This window comes from Pituophis catenifer, unplaced genomic scaffold, assembly GCF_029215685.1.
Source record: "Pituophis catenifer annectens isolate HBS135680 unplaced genomic scaffold, rPitCat1.0.hap2 SCAF_1, whole genome shotgun sequence".
NCBI lineage: Eukaryota > Metazoa > Chordata > Lepidosauria > Squamata > Colubridae > Pituophis > Pituophis catenifer.
Window position 1 is genome coordinate 116,695,344 of NW_027256881.1, and position 19,944 is coordinate 116,715,287.

The 19,944-nt window shown below is 36.1% G+C and overlaps 1 protein-coding gene across 1 annotated transcript in view; it reads left to right on the top strand.

The window, feature by feature from the left end:
• The window catches only part of COL12A1 (collagen type XII alpha 1 chain), a 121,094-nt gene that overhangs the window by 90,466 nt on the left and 10,684 nt on the right, over positions 1-19,944 (top strand). The window contains exons 50-59 of the mRNA XM_070932902.1: positions 678-787; positions 4,467-4,616; positions 7,079-7,156; positions 8,585-8,671; positions 10,050-10,103; positions 11,548-11,643; positions 12,125-12,178; positions 13,021-13,074; positions 13,748-13,801; positions 15,798-15,860. Coding sequence (XP_070789003.1) covers positions 678-787; positions 4,467-4,616; positions 7,079-7,156; positions 8,585-8,671; positions 10,050-10,103; positions 11,548-11,643; positions 12,125-12,178; positions 13,021-13,074; positions 13,748-13,801; positions 15,798-15,860 — 800 coding nt within the window. The remainder of the gene's footprint in view (positions 1-677; positions 788-4,466; positions 4,617-7,078; positions 7,157-8,584; positions 8,672-10,049; positions 10,104-11,547; positions 11,644-12,124; positions 12,179-13,020; positions 13,075-13,747; positions 13,802-15,797; positions 15,861-19,944) is intronic.

Consider the following 19,944-nt stretch of genomic DNA (forward strand, 5'->3'; position numbering starts at 1 on the left):
CATAAATCATGATTCTTTCACATGGCATGCAGGCTCTGACTCAATAATTGGCAGGTTGAAAATTGCAAGACATTTCCTTTCATGTTCTCTCATGTTGCAGTCATAAAAACTTCATGTTGCACTAAGTATCTCAATTCCTTGTTTCATTTCAAAGCAACATTTTGGATTACCAGAATAACTGAATGACTTACATTCTGACATATTTGTAGGGAATATAATACCCAAAATTATTAAGTGATTCAACGACTTAGAATTTTCTTTTTAAAAAACTTAATTTTAACCTTGTTAGTCTTTTAATATCATAAAATGAATACTAATAATCTTGTGTTACTAACAAGTTCCATAATGTTTGTTTTAACAGCCATTCTAACAGTATTTCTATTAAGTTATTTATATAGCAATCCTAATTAAGGAATTGGTGAAAGGGAATCTCCCTGAATAGTCTTATGAATGAGTCTTATGAATAGTCTTATGAATCAGGTTTGGAAATGGGTGTGGATAGATTAAGGAGCTGCTTTGAGCTGCCATGAAAAGGTGCAGCTGCTTTAAAAATTAGAGACAGGTGCTACATTTCTGTATCTTGTGATCTGAATCATTTTTTGGAATTTATCTGAAACATTGTTAGATAGTCCTGTAATGTGCTATCCATATCTTTATCATAATGTGTTTTTGTCTAGCTTCCAGCAAAGTGCTATCATTCTTTAACAAGGACACAAGAGGAGAAATTCAGACTGTAACATTTGAAGGTGATGAAATAAAGAAACTCTTTTATGGAAGTTTCCACAAGGTAATCTTCTGTAGATTATTATGAATAAGAAAGTCATTTTGAAAGCAAATAAAACCACTCTGGTAGTCAATAGATATAGAGCGATAAAAATGATTTATAGATAATTTTAAAGCAAATAATATTTTCAATTAATTGGTTTGAATGCATACTGAAATATCTTATGCAGTGCTCAAGTTTACTCTGAAACAAATCCCATTATATTTAAAGGGTATATTAACTAGTCCTTGTTTATCAACCACTCATTCAGGGACTTCTTTGAAGTTACAGTGGCATTGAAAAAGGAAATCTGCAACTGGTCCTCTATATTATGGCTGTTGCAATGTCCATGTAGTCACATGATCACAATTCAGGTCCTTGGCAGCTGGCATGCATTTACAATAGTCGCAGCAGCCCACAATCACGTGGTCATCATTTATCACCTTCACGGCTGGCTTTCAACAAGCAAAGTTAATGAGGAAGCTGGCAGAAAGTCACAACTTGCGGTCATGTAACATTGCACTTAATTACAATGGGTTATTTGCTTAATGATTGCAGCCAGGACTACCATTATAAGTTGACACAGTCATAGATGTTTCATTTTATGATTGTGTGACTTAGCAACAGAGTTTCCAGTCCTGGTAGCAGTTGGTAACTGAGGACAATCTACACTCAAAAATAGCATGCCTAGATGGTGAATGCAACAATATACATTTGCTTACCAGTAAGTCAATAAATATTGGCTTTCCTTATATATGGGATTGGATAGTTAATCTCCGAGCATGTTTGAAAATAAGAGAAAGCTTTCAGAGCTCCTTTAAACTACACAGATCAGCATCCTTATCTCAGATTTCATATATTCTGATTATTATTAGCACAATTCAGCACATTGTCTTAATCTGTTGTTTAACCATTTATGTATTTCTCCGATTGAACCATTGAACAATATGTAGCAAAAACTAAAATATACATACATACTAATATACATACGATGGTCAATGATAAGCAGGTTTTTATCCATATGTGAGTGTGATCATTCCAGTCCCGTGTACACACGGAGCTTATACATATGCATTATTTCTATTTTTGGAAGGCAAGTACAGAACTATCTCTGAAAAGAAATAAATGTGAAAGTTGTTATGGGAGAAAGAGTATTGTGCACCAGGAGGACAGCTCTGTTTGAAGCAGAGTGGCAGAAGCAGAGAACCGTAGATGGTCTCTAAGGATTTGTTTATCACAATTCTACAGATGAGTGAATTCTGCCGGAATATCTTGCCAGAGTGTAATGTGGTGTTAATTCAGTGCATTGCATTTCCATTCACTGAAAAATAGCTAACTTGGCTCTTTGCGAAACATTTGCTTTGGCATACTATTTTGAGTTTTGGCTACAATGAAAATCTTGGGGAAAATGTTGGCCTAGTTAACATCTTGTCAAGGAATTCTTATAGAAACAGATGTTTTATGTTTGTTGATTTGCCGTTAATGGGCCAAATAAACATGGCAAGAGTTTTCTGCGAAGTCATCCTTGCCATTTTTTAAATGGACGACTAGTAAAAGAAGGAGCTGATTAACCTTGGAAACCAGATAATAATTGAGTAAAAGGGAAGTTTTAAAGTGTCTTGACACTTTTTGTCTTATTCTTTCAAAAGGAAAAGGGGGGGAGGGGAAATGATAGGAGACTATTTTTAGTCTAGATGCTATTTTCATGCCTGCCAAATCAGCTCTGTCCCACAGCTATTCTCACCTGTCTACTATGTTAAGTATATACTTTTTTAAATCTTAGAGAATAAATGAAATGAATTGAGTTCCCGATCTGATGAGATTTGCAGATCCGCAGCAATGGATCCATCCTGGTTTTGTTGTTATTGTTTGTTGTTACAGAGCAAATGAAAGTGTTTGTGGTTCGTGCTTAGGAGTCAGCATTACCACTAGAAAACTTTATCCAGTCCCTATCATAATTTTTATACCCAGCCATTTATTTTCTTCTATTTACTATTTGATGGCAGTATTTTTACAGGATAACAACTAGTCTACAAACCCATTCAAAGAAGCTCCAGTTATATGCTATTCCGTGTGTGTGTGTGTGTGTGTGTGTGTGTGTGTGTTTAGCAAACCTTAAGATAAAAAACCAATCTTCACTTCAGCTACTCTGTTCAGTTCAGGTTGAAGTTGTTCAGCAGTTATTCATTAGCCTATAGCAAAAGATGCTATTAATATTTTATTATACCATAATAAACAGAGTTTAAAGAGATATTATAATCTATACAGCAGTGACAACAGATACAAACGCACTAGACACACAAGACACAAACAATCACAATAGTTAGGACAAATTAAAATACTTATAGTATTTTAACGCATGATATAATTGGTTGTGATTTTGGTCATACTTACTGAGTGAGCCCCGTTAATCATAATTAAAGTTATTTCTGACTAAATACATATTGAATTGTTTTATCTAAAAATCACTAATTTTTTTTTGTTCCACAAATATTTTTTAAAATTTAGTTATGTGCTTTCCTGCTGATCCAGATCTAGTATTATAACAAGTAATGTATACCTTGAATTTAAAGCTGTATGATTATAAATAAACTAAAAAAGATGTACGAATTAGATTTGGATATGAAAATGGTAAAATGACACTTGATGAGTTTTTAATGAATTGGAAAGAGATATTTCTTGAACTTCTGTTTGGAAACTGAACATCAATTCGAAGTGATTTTCCATTTCTTGTGGAGTTATAATTCGAAAGTATTACTCAGTATTTGGTGGGTCTCATAGCATTTGTGTTCAGTTTACTTTATTATCATTGCACCTCGTACAATGAAATTAAATGCCACCTTCAGTGTACATTATTTGTTCTATATAACTTCCAAGGAAAGAATATTTTTTACCCTAACAAGGCCTCTACCAGATACTCCTCAGTTCCAAAATGTATCAATATATAGTATGAAGACAGTTGTGGTTACAAAGCTTGCAAAAATATAGTGGGAATAATTTTGATATTTTCATTCATACTAATATATACTCTATATAATCATAGCCAATTTTTTCACTGTACATTTGGAAAGGGATGTCTGACAGAATGATGGTATTTAATAGTAGGAAAGGTTTTTCCAAAATGTGTAAAAATATCATTTTACATTTTTAGTCTAGTGTTATTTAAAAAAATGGAAAATGTCATTTCCACTCCATTTCATTTCTGCCGCTCAGTTTCTATGAATAGGAGAGAATTTTGGAAGGATTATTCTTGCAAACTTTACTGGTTATGGAAAAATAAACTTTTGGAACAGGCAACAGCTGTGACAACAAAAAATTTCCTATAGTCTTTATGTCTTTATCATTAGTATTGTATTTATATAGTCCTTAGTGGCATTCGTTCATAACATATGTTGTATAGATTATCACACCCTTCATCCAAACCTATTCCAAAGCTGAGTGCAGACAAAGATTGTCAAGTCACTGCTTCTTTATTGTCTGGAATATATTTCAATAGAGTGCATGGATGGAGCTGCCACTTTAATTAAAAAGGACACTTTTACACATAGATACAGAAAACTTGTGTATTTGTGCCTCTTTGCTTTCAAAATTTGGAGAATTTCTGTATACAGTTAACTATGTTTTGGATTAAAAAGTTTACTTCTAACAACATGAAGAATTAACAGGGTTTTTGTTCCGCTTCTCCTCGATATTTTTTCTCTAGGTTCATCTTGTTATAACATCCACAAGTGCTAAAATTTATGTTGACTGTGTTGAAATTATGGAAAAGCCTATTAAGGAAGCTGGAAATATCACAACTGATGGCTATGAAATCCTTGGTAAATTACAGAAAAGTGATAAGAAAACAGCATCCGTAAGTAGTAAACTTTTCTAAATTAAATTTTAAAATCTTTATTAAAGATATCACAACGTATCTTTATCACAGCAATGGTCTCATCCAAGTCCAGTAAGCCTATTAGGAGAGGAGATGAAGTTTCTTCTCGCTCTTTTGTTCAGAATCTCCTCCTCACACACAACTTGCCAAGGTCCATACTTACAGCACTTCCTGATCAAAAACTGATGTGATCTCTGATTAAAAAGATTTGTCCCCTTCTCTCCCATCATTTCACATAAATGTCTGGCAGCCATTGCAACTTGACCACTGTTGATGTCCTGGAAATGGGTACTGGTACATCCCCTGCTTGAAGGACTGGCTAACTAACCCAACTATTCTGGCTGTCACCAGTCTCCAAACCTCTGTTTTTAGAGAAAGTTGTTAAAAGTGGGTAGCTGCCAGCTAAGAGACTGTAGAAAATATGGATTATCTTGATCTTTTTCAGACAGAGTTCAGGTTGATTATATGGGATAGAAACCACACTCGTCGCTTAGATAAGGGAGTGAATCTCTTTTTGTAGGATTTTTCAGTGGCTTTTCAAACCATCATTCATGATCCCCAACCCATGTTGGGTGAAGTGGGAACAAATATAGAAGTGAGAATTCACTGCCAGAGCTCTCCTGTTACGGAATGTCTCGCCACCCAAAATAAGATCTGCAGCCTGGCTCCTGATATTCAAGATAGCAATAGCACTTAGACTTATATACCGCTTCACAGTGCTGTACAGCCCTCTCTAAGCGGTTTACAGAGTCCACAACAATCTGGATTCTTATTTTACCAACCTCGGAAGGATAGAATGCTGAGTCAACCTTGAGCCGCTCAGAATTGAACTCCTGGAGTGAGCAGTGAGTTAGCCCTGCAGTACTGCATTTTAACCACTGCACCACCATGGCTCTTATCCTCTACTCACTCCTCCATCCCCAATATTCTTTTTTAAAACCAGGTTTTTAGCTAAGAGGAGCAAAGAGTGAGTAAACATATACCTGAGTTGGAAATTAGTCTGTTATGATACTGATTATTATGATTGTTATTATTACGTTACCTAAATATAATTATAATTCTGATATATTTGTTTTTCTCTATTTTGTCTGCTGCTTAAAGCCAATTAAAGCAGGATACAAACGTTTTAAATAAATGCATGAATGACTGTTTTGAGTTTCAGAGTTCCATATTGTTCAAAAGCTGCAGCTCTAAAAATTTGATAGAAAACTTCTCAGTTGTCTTGAGTTCAAATAGAGTGTATAGATTTATGCAGACTGTTGGCTTCCATCAAAGTTCCCTCATATTCTTCGAAGTATTCCCACAATATGTGGCTTAGAATAGAAACAGAACTTCTCTTTTAGTAGCATCAACCTCTGAGTCAGTTGCATGACTCAGTCATAAGAGTCACAAAGTCTTTGGCTGGGAACAATATGTTTATTATTTTAAGTAACTTACATTGCTAATGATAAACATATCAGTCAGTGGCCATGCTTCTTGGGAATTCTGAATACTGTAGCCTTAATATATTTGGAAGGCATAAGTAAGGTTGGGAAGTCTGACATGTAACACCTCCACAATAATGAATTTGCTATGTCTCTCTTGTTCTATACACAGCTATCCCTCCCACAACAGAAAATCAGTGATAATATATAACAAACAGTAAAAAGTACTTTGTGGTTCTTAGCTACTTTGGAAATGGTTTTTCCCTACTGCCTTAAAGTGGGATGAAAAGGAAAGCTTTTGAAATTCTCCTTTTGATAATAGCTGCAGAATTCTCAGGGGAATTGGCTTTGGAGTAAGATAGACAGATTGTATACATATGAGCAAGTTTGAAAAAGTGAATGGGCAAGAAAAAAAATTTGTGTCTAGGAGGGAACATGGGAAGGGCTGTTTATTATTTTATATAAGTGGCAGAGTTCTTAAAGTTGAAGGTCGGTTATGCATTAATGTCAGTCTTCCCAGATAAACCAGACTGGAAACACAATTATGTGAGCTAAATCTACTTTATTGTAAGGCTACATTTACAGAATCTTGCAAATCTGAAGGTACATCTTCCTGCCTACTAGTTTTAAGTGCTAGAACCATTAGGGTAGGCCCTTTCTATTTTTTTTTTTATTTTTTTTTTTAGCTGTTAAATGATTGCAGGACTCTGGCCTCTCATGTCCTATAGTTTTCTAGGAAGCATCTCCTCTCCTCTTTCCCCAAAGCTATTTGTGCATTTGATTACAATTAATCTGGTTTTATAGGAACCATGTGAAATATCACAGAGTCACGAAATAAACTACTTCATGACCATTTTCTTAGTTTCCTGTGTTAATGTCATTGATGTGGTAACAGGAATGATACTTCGCTGGCACTGGAAAGAAAGACAATGTTTTATTTTGTTTAAATTGCATGATTTTGTACTTGAAGATTAATTCAAATATAACTTTAAATACCCTTCCATTTCTGCTTTGTAGTTTGACATACAGAGCTTTGACATTGTGTGCAATGCGGTTTGGACCAGCAGAGATAGATGCTGCGACATTCCTTCTAAGGTAAATATATAGGAAATGTTTAGACAGATTTAATACCTCGTAGCAAGAGCCTGAGCTCTTGATATGAGCCTCCAAGAGAACAGTGTGGGATAACGGCCTTAAAAATCTCTTTTGGGAATAATAAATTATCTATGGGATTCTGAATCATACTGAATGCAGGAATGTAACTTTACCAGAGCATATTCTAAATAGTGCAGTCCAAACAGCCCATTGTAGAAAAAGCAGTTTAGCTGCCTTGTCACATTCCATCCTGTTTTCAGAATCTAGGATTGAATTATTTTTTAAAAATATTAAATATAGCTAATATTGCCTCACCCTTCATCACAAATTGGACTTACTATTTTTTTTTTAAAAAATAAATCTCTTGTGGACTTTGAGGTGGAATCTAGGATAAGGAATAGTGAAACACCCGATTGTAGCTACTGTTAATATAGAATATTAGGCAAAAATCAGCCAGCAGCATTTGTGTCAATATGCAACTGGACCATGTTCGTTTTGAAGGAGAGGGAGAATAAATCAATGAAGGGAGATGAGTTGGGGAAAACAAGCAAGCAGAAGATAACTTAAGGAAATTCTTCACGGAGAAGAGAAAAATAAGTATATAATCTTATTGGAATAATTCATTGATTTTTAACCACTGTGTTTCAGTAGATTTCCACTGAAATAGTAAATTTCTGGAGTGTTTTAGACTTCCGCCTACACCATTTTCTGCTGAAACCAATTTATGTTAGTTAATGATACCATGATTTTGCTTTATATCCTACTGTTTTAAATCTAAAGAAATAGAATGGAAGCAGTGACAGCTCTCAGGATACGGTTTGAATTTAATTTATATTAGCACCAGATCATAGGAAAGCTGCCACTTCAACTCATAATTATATATCAGCATCGTATAGTATTGTGTAAGTCAATATTTAATATGTTGAGTGTAAAATAGAAGCTGCATTAAAATAATATTTAGTTATTTTTATATTGAATGAAAATTGAATCTAAATTAAAAGTGTTAATTGATATCAGAGTGAATAGAATTCAGCCTTAGAATATATTTTGTAGAATATGTGAAGAAAGTACAGGGTGCTGTACACATATGCAAAGTATGTGTTACCCCAGCAGAGCAATCACTTTTTACTTTTATGCAGTAGGTGTAAACATTAAGACTATTGTGGCTTCTCCCCTTCCCTCTCTCCCCCCTCCCTTCCCTCCCTCTCTCTCTCATTAATCATATCCCAAATTAAAATACCTCTTGGAAACAATTATGTTGATGCTGAATTTTATTATTTTATTAGACCTTGATATCAGATATAATTAGACTTCAATATCAGATATAGTTATAGTATACAGTAAATTATCCACCTGTAAGATTACAGTTGTCTTCTCTGTCAGGAAAAGACAATTTTAAAACTGTTCATGTTTTGCTTTAAATTTCAGAGGGATGAAGCAAAATGCCCATCATTGCCAAATGCTTGTACATGTGTTCAAACCAGTGTGGGGGCTCCAGGACCTCCAGGACCCGCTGTAAGTAAAAAACCAATATATTGGGATTATAAACCATATGGATAAGCCTAATGTTTAACTTCTGAAAGCTTCACTGAGTCTGGGTTAGTCTCAGTCGAAGACCAGAACACATAACTTGATTTATGACTAGACATGAAGGTTGGACAGACCCAAAACGGGATTTACAACTTTGATCCAAAGTTCTCTGCAATCTCTTGACTGCACTTCAACAATAAGGGCCATGTTTATGTCTATGGTCCCGTGTCTACTTTTTACAATGGTTTTATCAAAAATCAGTACTCACCTGTTTTTGGCAAATCTGTGCCATAGTGAACAATGGTCCGGTTAACAACCATGGCATTTGCTTAACAATCACCATATTCAGTTTACAACTGCCATGATCATTCTACAATCGCCAAAAAAGATTGTAAAATTATGACTGAGCATCATAATGGGCAGGCTCCATTACAGTCATAACTTGAGGACTGCCTGTATCATCTTTTGTAGTGGCAAGTAGTTGACTTCAGTTCTAGCTTTGGCACAGTAACAGCAGTCAGCAACCATGATTTGTGTACTCATTTCCAAGAATCTCTCCCACTGATACAGTTACACGTCTTGGGCTGTTTAACAACAGTGCACTTCTGTAACAAAAAGGTGGAAAACCTAATCACATCCACCACATACCCTTAGCTCAAGTTTGGGAATGAATTGTTCAGGTAATGATGGAAGCCAGTGAAATGAGCAGGGAGACTTATAAAGGAAACATTTCCTAGCTTCTAACTCCACGAAAGGGATGAAACTGATTAAATATGATTGACACAGATCAATATGAATGCCACTTCTAAGGGAAGTATAAATGAGAGGAAAGAGGCATGCTGTTCAGAGAAAATTATCTCACATATTGTAATGTATTAGTGATTAATAAGAAATATTTAGCAGTTAATCATTTTAGCCTTCCTCGTTTTATCACCTCTACCATCCTGAGGAAATAAAATATGCAGCTTGTAGCCCAGGGGTGGGTTCTACTTACCTTTACTACTGGTTCGCATCGCGCCCAAACACACTCGCTCGCTTTGCCCGCACGCTCTTCTGCACATGTGCAGATCACCTATGATGACGTCTGGATCAGTGGGCGGGGCCTCCCGCCGGTTTTACTACCGGTTCTTGCAAACCGGTCCGAACTGGGGACAACCCACCACTGTTGTAGCCCATAGAGATTGTTTTTATTTTAAAGGTGGGCAGTCTCTTTGGAAATATGCTGGAATATGCTGTACGTTTCAGAATGAATAATACGAGGTCCTTTAGAAAATTGTAAGAAGATGAGATGTTCTATATAAAATTTAAACGTAACGGTCTTTATCTCTTTGTCTTCCATGTGTTTGTTTTTTCTGGATTTTAGGGAGCTAGAGGTTCCAGTGGTGCAAGAGGTGAAAGAGGTGTAAGTGGACCTGCTGTGAGTATTTACGTATTCAATTTGTATAACTGCCCATCTCAAATCAGTAACCCTTAGCAACGCACAATCTTGAAAACTATCAAAATAGTTAAAATGCAATGCAAAACAGAAATACATATAGAAGCCAAAATATATTATAATCGATTAGTGTCAACATAACCAGGAAATGGGGCTCTTCATAGCTTTGGGACCCTGGGCCTGGACACTTAGTCAGAACTTCAAGGCCTTCCAAATGGCTAGAAGGGTTGGGTCCATTCCAATCTCTAGGGGGAGGGGGGAATGTCAGAGAACAGGAGCTGCAGCAGAGAAGGCACTTTGTCTGGTCCCTGCCAGCCAACATTCATTGGCTGACAGGACCTGGAGAATGTCCACCTGAATTGGACAGGTAGAAACAACTAGAGGAAGATAGTAACTGAGATAGCCATGGTTCCAATCTTTGAAGTCTTTAAAGGTGACAACCAGCACTTGACTTGCACCCAGAAACATACTGGCAACCAATGCAGCTCCCAAAGCAGTGGGGTTACATATATGCAGGAGAGCCAGCGCCATTTACAACCAATGCAGCTGCATTCTGTTCCAGCTGAAGCTTCTGAATGCTACTCAAGGACAGCTCCATGTAGAGCATGTTGCATTAGTCTAAATAAGAGATCATGAGGGCATGGGTCACAGTGAGCAGAGCCTTCCGATCCAGGAATAGGTACAAATTGGCACACAGTCTGAAAGTGTGCAAAGACTTCTTAGCCATGACTATCACATACTTTTCTAGCAGGAGCGGATTGCCTGCCACTACCCTTAGCAATATAACATTTCTATATGTGTTTATATAAGGAATTGGAGACATTTATAACATCTGAGAAGTATAATTAGTTACAGCATCCTATTGAAAGCACACTAAATGTCACTTTACTTTATTTTTTACCCGCTATAATTTTATTGTTACTGGCATTTGCATTGGAGAAACTTTGTGCATATGAGTTAGTTTAAAAAGTAAGGATGTCAGTTTTGCCAGTTTTTGTTTTTCCTTTTGTGTGGTACTAGTTCATGTAAGCAACCCCAAGCAATCCAAGTGTAGGGAAATTCTCTAAAAAAAAATACAAGAAATTTCATTTATCTACAATCATTGAATTGGGTTCCTAACACTTCCAAATAATGCCATTCCCATAAACATCTATTTAGCTTTTATGCTCATATATTTAAAAATGTCTATATTGCCTTTATCCATAAGGAAATCTTGGAAAGTACATAGCTTTGTATATACCCTTTACAGAATGAAAGATATATCACCATAGCTGGGGACGATGGGGAGTGCAACCCAACATTTCTGAAAGCAATTATGTTAGAGAAAGCAATTGTTTAGTCACTTGTTATCACCAAAGACTCGACTCCATCCTCATGTAGCTTTTTTGAAAAATTGATAGTTTTTTTTTTCTTTTGCTATTTTTAGGGGCCCCCAGGTGCTCGTGGAGATTCAGGCCCTCCAGGCCCTCAAGGGCCACCAGGTCCACAAGGAATAAATGGGCTTTCCATTCCTGGAGATCCTGTAAGTAAGAATGCTGTTTGGCCAGGATAAGAGATAAAGTCTAATGTAATAAATGCTTTCTGATAGTAGTTTGACATACTTTTTCCCTGTACATTCAGATGTATGCTAAGGTGTATTGATGCACCAAACAGATTTCTAAACACTGCAGGATTTGTAGACTCTGCATAAACATAGAGACATGTTGTGGTGTTTATTTGAGTTTGCATTTGATCTGCTTCTTTGCTTAGAATATCCTCTGCCTTTTCAGGGAAATCTTAGAAGGTTAGGTATTTCTTTAACGTTTTATTGGGTGGAAATGTTGTGTAATAAACTATCATGCCTAGTTTTCATGGTGTGAATGAAAGAAAAGCCACACTACAGGCACAAATGAACTCTTGTTTTCTCTAATGGGTTTTGAGGCTTAAAGATAGCATATCTGTTAATTAGACCCACAATTTCATTCTTTAGGGAATAAACAAAGCTTGTTCTTTTTTAATTCTAGGGACGTCAAGGGCCAAAGGGTAACCCTGGAGAACCTGGACTTCCAGGGCGATCAGTAAGTTTCTTTGCTATTTATTTTCCATTCTTCCAAAAGACACTCTCACTTACCCACCACTTTGCTTATAGCAGCGGAAATTCTGACCCCCAATTGTGATTGTGTGTCAAGGACTACCTGTAGCTATTACTTAAGAATGAGTTCTGAATAAGATTTGTAACAGATTTGTAAATAAAGATATATTTACCTTTTTAAAAAATTAACAATACAAATAACTAAACAACTAGAGTGTAGGTAAAATGGAATTCTATACAGCCTGCCTAAATTATAAATCAAAGTCTACTTGTTTTGCTCCATTTCTTTTGCATGGGGTCAAAATCAGTATCACTGCATCCAAAGCAGGGTGGATTTGATTTAAATCGAGTTGATTTAAATCATGATTTAAATCACTAGTAAAAAGACTTGATTTAAATCAACTCGATTTAAATCATAATTTTTAAAGAGCAACTGTAATCTCTGCTACTCCTTTGACCCACTGTTGACTCACCGATAGTCCCAGCGTTGCAGAATATACAGCCTCATGCTACATAACTAAGTTCCATTTCATGCTGAATAAACTAAATTATTTATGTATCTTAAATAGAAAACTATCTTACGATGGATTTTTACCCCAAAAGTTTTTTATTAAAATAAATTCAATAAAAATCAAAAAAATCCGATTTAAATAAAAAAATCCGATTTTTTTGATTTTTTTAAAAAAATCATTGATTTTTATCCACCCTGATCCAAAGAATCTAGTACAGTACAATGAACTGTAGATTAAATTAAAGTGGCAATATATGTTAAAATTGTGTTGCATCATTTCAAAACCCTGTCTAATTAATGTTTTCTTTCTCATCTAGGGATCACCAGGCCTAAGTGGCCCTCCTGGCGCAATGGGACCCCCAGGTGACAGAGTAAGTAGTTTATCCTGGAGAGTGGAAACTCTACAAAGGCTTTGAACAACATTAGAACATTTATAATTCTACCTGTCTTCATTTTGTCAGTTTCCTTGAACCTTGAAAGGGTGAAGCAAATCGGTTTTAAATATACAATCTTTCAGGTTACTTTTTCTTTAGATCAGATTTATTTGGTTTGAATGGGACCGATGGACATTGTAGTCCAACACATATAGAAGACACCAAGTTTGAAGAAAGTTAATAATTGATGGAATGATGAAGAAATGATAGGCTTTGTACAAGCTGTGGTAGAAATCAGGGAGGGATTGCATTCAGCAACTAAACATACAGAAGCAAAGGCTTTGGATAAGAGGAAAATAAGCAATAAGCCTAACATAATTCTTTGTTCTTCATCTACAGTGGAGAAACAGATAATTTATGACAGCATTAAAGTTTTCTAACTAGTATTCAGCATAAATACTAAGTTTTCTAACATCCTTGGTACGTAGTTATTGTAGCTATAGTTACTGGTCCCTTATAACGGGGAATGTTTAGACATTGTGGTTTTGAATGTTTTTGATACTTTTTACGGGGTGGTTGGCCCAAAAACTTTTCTACATAATTATATTGTCCCTAAAAGCAAAAAACCAAACAAACCCTAATTCCTAATGTGCCATTGTTCTCCAAACAGGGTTTTACAGGAAAAGATGGCCCATCAGGACCAAGAGGTCCCCCAGGACCAGCGGTTAGTGTTGGCTTCATGGTTGGAATGATAATGTAATAGTGGAACTATGATGGATGGTACTGTATCTGGGAGTTGTATCTGTTTTGTGTCAGACGGTACTGTCATCATTTGCAGGAACACATGGTATCAAAGCAAATTAAATTACAGCTGGCATATTAATTCAGTGCTCTGAGTGTGGATGCTTAATATAGCAAAAATGGCTCCAGTCATTGGTTAGAACAGTGTTTCTCAAGCTTAGCTGCTTAAAGATATGTGGACTTAGACTCCCAGAATTCCTCAGCCAGCATGCTGACACATTTTAAAACTTTTTTTAAAAAAACAATTTTTATTGGGTTTTTTTTCTCCTCTCCCACCTTCACCCACATCTTTCTTTTTTTTTTGAACAGTGTTGGTCGTTTCTTATCTTATACAATTAGTCAAATTCAAATACATTTTACTCAGTTACAATTTTTGCCAATATTGTCTTCCTCCCTTTTCCTTTTTTTTTTAAACATACCTCAGTATTTCTATACTTGCATACATAAACACCTTCTTCATTTATCCCTAAATTCTAACTTTACTATTTGTACATATATTCTTTAACAATTCATTCTTTATCTTAATATATTTATATTTGTTTGTTCAAAGCTGCCTTTCTTCCACTTCATCTTTTTTATTGTACAGCAATCTTTCTCCTCAAACCTACCCTCTCCCTCTTCTCCTTCCAACTTTCTTTCCCCACCTTCTTCTTCTTCTCTTCTCTACTTCCCCTTCCCTTCTCCTTTTCCTCCTCTCTTCCCCCCTGTCTTCCCCTCTCTCCTACTCTGATTTCCCTTCCCTTCCTTCCTCCCTACTCTTCCATCCCTATGTCTCCTTCCTCCTTCCTTCCAATTCTTTCCTTCATCTCTATTGCTGTATTCATTTTCAATTTAATGTTTTTCATTGTGGAGTCCAGGCAACCCCGATCCCTTGTCTTTTTAATTATTAACAATATATTTCATCTTGTTCTCTTTTTTCCTTCAAATCTTTATTCAAACAATTTTCTAATCCCTTATCTTTTTTACTTGACTGGGGAATTCTGCGAATTGAAGTCAATACATCTTAAAACTTGAGAAACACTGGGTTAGAAGGATGTGAAGATTTGCAGTATAAAGGTATATTAAAGAAAAGCCTTAAGAAAAGGGGACTACAGGACAGCAAAGTGAGCACTACATGCAGTGATATCAACTGCTGAACTGCTGGAAGTAGGAAAAGAAGCAAAATTGAGTTTTTGGAGCTCCAAAGATGTGCTGTCTACATTGCTGTATTAATTGCAGGTCCAATTTACTTGATCCAATTCTGTTGACTGCATAATACATCTACATCTTGCTACATTATTTAATAAAATGTACAATCTCATTTTCCCTTTGTGCTTCTGTCATCTTCCTATAAATATCAAATTTTTAACAAGTTACATTGTCAAAAGATAAGCCTTAATGATTTTAAGCTGATTGGGTTTTTTTCCCCACGAAAACCTGGTTGCTCTTTTTTTTAGATCACATTTTTATTGCTAGAAAAAGACCAAGATTAAATCTTTAATAATATAAGTGACGCCTCATTCTAATGGACTACTTGGGAAAAGGGCACGTCAGTTTCTCCTCCATTAAATATAAATATGGTATTGAGGAAATTGGCATAATTTGCATAATGGCATCACCATGCAAACAGTATAAATTGTAGATGTAAGAAAATCAAGTAAAATGAATGTAAATGTAACTGCCTTATCCAGATGACCCCAGGTGGGTCAGGCAGTTAACATCTACGGTACATTAATTTTGCTTGATTTATTACATTTACCTGTCTCCATTATTTAAGGAAAGTGGTCAGACAGAAATTTGCTCAATTTGCTCCCAGTATTAGCTAAATTTCTGAGTATATGTTTCATTTCAGATATATACATTGAACAAATACATAAATACAATTCCTCAAGACTATTATTTTCCTTTTCTGTATATCTTTTTAATCCATTTGTTCACAGGGTGCCCCAGGAGTGCCTGGAGTTGCTGGTCCAGCTGGGAAACCAGGCGATCGTGGTTCAACGGTAAGAGAATCCGTCACTGGCATTTATTGTATCTTTTGTGAAAAGCCCTTTTACTTTACCAGTAGGAAATGGTACATCGTACAATGGCTATCATTGATGGCAAGTCACTTTTTATCATTCATGGTTTTTGCAGCATAAAAGTCAGGTCTGGAAATTTTGGTTGTAGGGTTTTTTTTCCACTTTTAAAAAAAGTACTCCAGCTGAACATGCCAAGGTTTATATTTCTCCACTACATAAACATCCCAGAGGTAAATTACTTAGTGGGATTACTATTTGCTATTTTTAAAATTCAGTCAAGTGTGATATACTGCCTGTGGTGGTTTTTTTAATGTAGCATTTTGAGAACATTTAAGCTTGAAAAAAATTGAATGAAGGTTCCCAATCTTCTGTTGATAGCATCAAATTTGAAACTGTCTTAGGGATTAAAATAGCCTTAATAGCAATCGATGGAGCCCCTTTGACAGATGTATCCAAGAATGTGATGGGCAAACATTTGGCATCAGATGTCTATGGAGATTCTCAGTCATCCAAGTCAAGTATCCAAAGGTACTTTTTCAAAAGGCAACTGGACTTTCTTTGTTTTTCCTTGAAGATGTTTCACGTCAGTTCAGAACTGAAGAATCTTCTTGGATGAGAAATGAAACATCTTCAAGGAAAAAAACAAAGGAAGTCCAGCTGCCTTTTGAAAAAGCACCTTTGGGATATTTGGCATCAGAATACTCTGCAGTTGCTGGCCCAGCGATCATGGAAATGCAACTACATCCATCTCTTTCTTTTTTGCTATCAGTATTCTTGAAGAAGCATAGACTGTTCTGATGAAGAGTTCTAGGTCTGATTCCGCTAACCACATACCATAAATATGGTGTTGGCTTTGTATTATTTTGCCTCTTTGTTGAAAGGTTTTGCAACTCATGGCTGTAAGAACTGTGATCATAAGACTATTCAGTCATATCTGGTGGTGCAAGGCTCTGCCAACAGCCTGGAGTTCAGTCTTGATGGGGCTCAAGGTTGATTCAGCCTTCCATCCTTTGGAGGTCGATAAAATGAGAACCCAGATTGTTGGGAGCAATATGCTGGCATTGTAAAAGAGAACGCTATAAAGCACTACGAGGCAATAAATACATCTAAGTACTATTGCTATATCTCTAGAGTAAACGAGTCAGACTACCATATACTATGATTTGAGTTGGTCTGAATTGTAATCTGCTTCTGTTTCTAAGAGCAGCCTGATCTGAAGGCATAAGGAAGCTAATCTTTCTCATGGAAGAGAAGCATGATCAGTTCTGTTATTATTGTAAATTTCAAAGTGCTATAAAGAAGCTAAGTAGCAGAGGCCAGTTTAGTGTTGGCAGTATTAACTTGGGTGTAGTTCTACAGATCATTTAAATTAAGAGTGTGTAACCTGAGAGCCCAAACTTATTTTTGTGATCCTTAAAATCACCTCTGGCTATGGTTGCGAAAAAATTAGCAGGGAAGCTTTCTGCTTTTATGAAGTGAGAAACATAGAACATATAGTGTCAAATAGATTGAACATAACTTTAAAAAAAGGCAAAACTCCCAATCCCCTCTCCCAAATAAAATAAAAGCAGAAAGTCAAGGCAAATCTCCCCTTACCAGGAATTTTTTACTTAGCTTGCATTCAGTCTCTAGCCTTGACTGAATGTTATTTTTTGTTCTAGTTTTATATAAGGTGAATCTATAACATGATTTGAGAGCATATAATAATTGCCCCATTCCCCATATGCTTGACATCACATTCACCGTTTCTCACGTTTATAGATCTGTTCCCAGCAGGAACTCTGGCGCATAGAGTCTGTGCAGATGTTTGGTTAGACTTATGAGGCAGATAGGATTTCAGCCCTGACATTTGTGCTATCAAAAAATGCCAGAAGGGCAGCCTAAGACCATATGTGTGAGTAGTCAGCCAAATGTAGCCTGCAGAGATCTAAAGGTCATATAAGCTTCTCTGTAGTTGTATGGCCCAGTTCCAAAGTAGCACTTTATTCAATCATACACCATTTCCTTAGATAATTTCAGACTTTCATTGTATCTTTGTAGAACCAGTCAAACAAAGAACTAAAGTATATAGTTAGTCCAAGGATGAGATGAGGATCTCATGATCACGTATAGTAAATTCCAACCTGAGCATGTTGTAAGACTATTAGATAATTCTAGACACTCATGCTAGTACACAGAATATATCTTAAGTAAGTTAGATGCTAGCATAGTAATGTAGTGCATCTTGGGAACATTATCTGATCTTTCTAAATTGGTGCCAAGCAAATAATCCAAAACGGTGCAGATTTCCAGGGATTAATGTTTGCTGTAACACCAACTCTGTTAAAACAGCAAAATGCTAATAGGTACAAAAAATAGGCAAAGTTATTTAATTTCTGTTTAACTTGTCTTCAGTATGAAAATGTGAAGGTGCAAGATGAAGTTTGAATTTCATAGAAACATGAATTAGGGGATTATTATTTATGTTGAATGAATTTAAACCTCCAATTGACCTGTATCCTAGGGTTAGGGTTAGAGTTGAAAATAATGAGGCAATTGGCAGACATCACCTTGAGTTTGTAAAAAATATGTCTTGCCAGACAGTGTCCGAAGCTTCAGCACTGAGCTCTTTATTCTTTAGCACTTTTATTAATGACCTGGATAAAACGATGGAGGCAACAATTATCGAATTAACAGCTAATACAAACTCGTGTGGACTACCTAATAACCTAAAGGAAAAAAATGAAGGTGAAAAAAATCTGTTTAAATGATAGAAAAACACTGAGGAAAACTTAATGAAATTTAACAAAGATAAATGTGGAGAAATAGGATAGGGGGTTAGCAGTTATAAATAAAGATAAAAGTTTCCCCTGTCGAGTCATGACTGACTCTATGGGGCAGTGCTCATCTCTGTTTCTTAGTGGAGGGAGCCAGCATTGTCCAAAGATGCTTCTGTGGTCATGTGACCAGCATGACTGTACGCTGAGGCACACAGAATACTGTTACCTTCCCACTGAAGTGGTACCTATTCATCTACTCTATTTTGCATGCTTTCAAACTGCTAAATGTCTATGGAGATTCTCAGTCATCCAGATCATGATTGTTTCAAAGGTGCTTTTTTTTTTTCAAAAGGCCGTTGGACTTTCTTGGTTTTTTTTTAAAGACATTTCGCTTCTCATCCAAGAAGCTTCTTCAGCTCTGACTGGATGGTGGGGAAATTTCGAATGCCAGGAACTGGGGCAAAGAATGGGAGATCACCATGTGCTGCAACGCTCAGGTCTTGAATTTGGGCTGTCAGCTTTCCAGCTGACAAGCTCAGCATTTTTAATTGCTGAGCCATTGCGGCCCCAGTTATAAAAAGGGTTAAATGTTTTAGAAATCTAGATAAAGCCTTCCGAAGAATGATTTAAATCAGTCCAATTGATTGATTGATTGATTGTTGGTTGATTGATTGATTGATTCGATTTATATGCCACCCTTCTCCGGAGACTCAGGGCGGCTTACAATGAGTTAAGCAATAGCCTTCATACTTTTGTATATACCTGCTTAGTAGGGCTTTTGGCCCCCCCCAAGCGGTGTTCTTTTTATACAAAGTCAGCTTATTGCCCCCACAATCCGGGTCCTCATTTTACCTACCTTGGAAGGATGGAAGGCTGAGTCAACCTTGAGCCTAGTGAGATTTGAACTTGCAGTAATTGCAGGCAGCTGGCAGCTAAGTGCTACTTAACAGCACTTTAGTCCGCTGCGCCACCAAGGCTCTTTTAAACCTAGGTCATCTCTGTTTCTAATTTGTGCCTTCAGATTTTAATATTCTTTGTAAAAAAGTATTGGCTACCTTGAATATTAGCACAAGTATAAAAGCTGGACCATAAATCTATAAATAAGTGAACTGTAGTAGATCTGTTTCAGATATTTAGATTTGAGAATGATTCATGAATATACAACAGACAAAGGAAGGATTTAGACAAATCCCTAAGTGGATCCATAGGAATACTTTTGAGACAAGTTGTTATTTATCTTAATAGAATTGGGAAAGGCGATCTAGGTCATCAGGACCAAAATCTCTTGAGTCAGTGAAGGAATTCAA